Source organism: Acanthisitta chloris, unplaced genomic scaffold (assembly GCF_000695815.1).
Source record: "Acanthisitta chloris isolate BGI_N310 unplaced genomic scaffold, ASM69581v1 scaffold1408, whole genome shotgun sequence".
In the NCBI taxonomy this organism is placed as follows: Eukaryota; Metazoa; Chordata; class Aves; order Passeriformes; family Acanthisittidae; genus Acanthisitta; species Acanthisitta chloris.
The window spans coordinates 61,943-65,384 of NW_008688522.1; the positions used below are offsets into that span (position 1 = coordinate 61,943).

General features: G+C 45.5%; 1 protein-coding gene across 1 annotated transcript in view; it reads left to right on the forward strand.

Moving 5' to 3' along the window:
• The first annotated feature begins 1,859 nt into the window (after positions 1-1,859).
• The window catches only part of CAMK1G (calcium/calmodulin-dependent protein kinase IG), a 9,362-nt gene continuing 7,779 nt past the window's right edge, over positions 1,860-3,442 (forward strand). The window contains exon 1 of the mRNA XM_009081033.1: positions 1,860-1,951. Coding sequence (XP_009079281.1) covers positions 1,860-1,951 — 92 coding nt within the window. The remainder of the gene's footprint in view (positions 1,952-3,442) is intronic.

Genomic DNA, 3,442 nt, shown 5'->3' on the forward strand with positions numbered 1-3,442 from the left:
TACATGTGCATCAGAATCCAGAAGGTAAATAAAGGTCAGATGCAGTTGGCCTTTGGTGATTTTATGGACCAAAGCCTTCAACTGTTTACAATAGAGTCAATCCTGTTTTCAATAATGTTAAATTACCCTTTAAAAATCGTGTCAAGGAGCTGAAAACCCTGAAAATGTGCTAATTAAGGAGATAAACTAGGTTCAGGAGGAATTCAATACCTAAGCTGTCAGTCATGAAAAAAAAAGATCCTTCAGCTTTTTTTTTCTCTGCTTTAATACTTCTGCCTTTTCCAAATGCTTATTTCTCCATGAAAGGTTGTGCTTTGCCTTTGGAAGGCTCAGCTGTGTCCCACAGCCTTTGGGGCAGCCTGGAAACATGATGTTCCATGTAGCAAGGGATGCTCCCCATGCCCAAGCCCCTCTGCCTGGGAGGATTTTCAGTGCATTTCTTTCTTCTCATGATACTGTGGAAAAAAACTACTCTTTTATGTACTTTTCTTGGTCTCAGGGGCTTCTTTCTTACCTTCCAGCATTCCTCCAGTCATTAGAGACCTGATCTTATTACAAGTGCTTCGAGGTTTGTGTAACATTTCACACCTCCCAGCCCTTGTACAAGCTCTAATTCTGCCAGCACTGCTGTGAGCATCCTGTGCTGAGTGTGACTGCTGTGTTAGAGCAGTGCTGACCAGCCTGGCCCTAACGAGCTTAGTGCTGGGGGGAACAGAGACCTCACCAAGGTCACACTGTCTGTGAGCAGCACTGAGTGTTTCAGATGTAGAGAGCAGCCAGGAGACCCATAGCTGTGTTTAGCCACACACCAGATTCCACAGCATCACAGGATCAATCAGGTTGGAAAAGACCTTTGAGATCATCAAGTCCAACCTGTGACCTAACATCACCATATCAACTAGCCCATGGCACTAAGTGTTCTCCTTGAACGCCTCCAGGGATGGTGATTCCACCACCTCCCTGGACAAATCCCTTCCAATGCCTGACAGCTCTTTCTGTAGAGAAATTCCTCCTGATGTCCAACCTAAACCTCCCCTGGTGCAGCTTGAGGCTATGTCCACTTGTCCTGTTGCTTGTCACCTTGTCCCTCACAGATAAAGGCAAGGGGAAGGTGATGATGTCCCAGGGCAAAAGCAATCTGTCATTTAACAAAAATTAAAGCTGTTGGTGGTGCAAACTATACAAGACAGATCAACAAACTGTTTTCTATCAATTCCTGTCATGAGCTCTTTAAACTATTCATTATTTGAGCAATAAAGCTGTTCAGCCATCCCCATCACTAGTTGTACCAAACCTGTAATCCATCAAGCTGTGGATGCTTTAGTTAAAATTAGCAATCCCTTCACAGCAGGACTTTTTTAACCACTAAATATGAAGCACACTATAAACATTTGTAATTGCCAACATGCACTAAATGAGTACACTGACAAGAGAGAATTACCATATGGTCACCAGCTCCTACCCAGCTGATCAGTACTACATCCTGCTGGAGTGGGACAAAGCAGCAGGGACATGGTCAGCACAAACAGTTCATAGAATCCCAGGCTGGTTTGGGTTGGAAGGACCTTAAAGATCATCTAGTTCCATGAGCAGGGACCCCTGCTACTAGCCCAGGTTGCTCCAAGCCCTGTCCAACCTGGCCTGGAACACTTTCAGGGATGAAGCAAGTTGTGAGCATCAAAAGCAGCATAAAATTTCAAAGTTGAAAATCTGACTCCTCTGGCCAAGCAAACAGCACTCAGAGCATCCTGAATCCAACCAGCTCCTAGAAATTCTTGATGTTCATCCAACACAAGCCATGTCAGTCACCTCTCCTCCTCCTCTTCCTCACAGCATTCCCTGCTTCCACTCTGGAGGAGATGGGTCGCAAGGAAGAGGATGACAGCAGCTCCTGGAAGAAACAGACGAGCAACATCCGAAAAACATTCATTTTCATGGAGGCTCTGGGATCGTAAGTACCACAGCTACTCTCTGGGCAGGGTCACCTCCAGATTCCTGTTCCCAGCCCAAGGCAGAGACTCCCTGCCTGGCACAGACCAACATCCAAAGGAAACAGCTCCCTCTGAGAGAGGTTCTGGTCTCCAGGGGAGTGTAGGAGCCTTGTCCTGCTGCATGGATGCTGTTGGTGCTCTGATCCATGGCTCATGCTTCCAAAGCAGCTCCTTCCCACCCAGCCCCAGGCACAACAGTGAGTCCACTCTGCCCTTCCCTCCATCCCCTCCAACCCTGCATGAAACCTTAGCTCAGTAAGTTTTAGCTCCATTCCTTGTCTGTGCTGCTGCAAGCAAGGTCAAGGGATGGCTCTGAGATGTGGTATCATAACAAGTCATATATTTAGCTCAGAAACCCTGACTCAGTTGAGGGATGAAACAAAAACAAGGATGTTCAAAGTTGTACAATCCTTCCCTGGGAGTTAACAGCTTAATTTGCCTATTCATGCGGATGAGACAAGGAAACATTTCCAACTTGGTGGAGGAGGAATTGAATTACCTCCACCAGGGAGTTCTGTCATGGGCAAATTTTCTGTGACTTCAGAATCCACAACAAAGCTCCCAAAAAAAACCCCAGCTACTCCAGAGCTGGGTGACGTTTTCAATGATGTCCCTTGTCAGTCTCAGAAATTAGTTCAATTACCAGCAGCTTTCTCAAAAGGAATGAGGTTAGGAAAAGCTTTGTTCTCTCCTAGCCAACTTGTTGATTCATCATTTTTAATAAGGGGCATAATTATTATAAACTGTTTGGGACAGATACATAGAACAGATGCCCCAGCAGCTGATTTGTAGGTTGTTCATTTCCTACTGTTACATTAATAGGAATATTTAGCATTAGAAATTGGGATTTTTTTTCCATCACTTCAGCTTGCTGAGAAATAGTAATTAAGAGCTGGAGCCTAAAACTAGCCCAAAACTTATTATCACCTTCCCCCAGCACCTTTAGCTGGTGGATTAGGAATCCTACAAGGATGTCCCTGAATATTCCCTGAGAGATCTCAGGGATGTGAAAGGCATTTCCATGAAACATCCTGCACAGTTTATAAGGCTGGAAAGAGACAAATGTGTGACATGAGATGAAGGTCCCAACACCACCTGTTTTAGGGGCCAGAAAAGCCCATTACATATCATTTGCTGAATGAAACAAAGATTCGAGTTCATCTGTTGGGATGCCTTCCCAATATATCATTTTCTGAATGAAACAAAGATTTGAGTTCATCTGTTGGGATGCCTTCCCAAAATATCTATGAGGATTTTAGTTTAGGGGTGGTTTGTTGGGTGGTTTGAGGGGTTTTTTTCCCTTGCTAGGAACCAGTCCTGGCACAGCCCAATTCCTCACCACCCTCATGGCCTTGCACATTGCTTTGGCAGCATCCATGGGCCACTGGGAGAGGAGAGGGAGAGGGAGAGGGAGAGGGAGAGGGAGAAAGGGAGAAAGGGAGAAAGGGAGA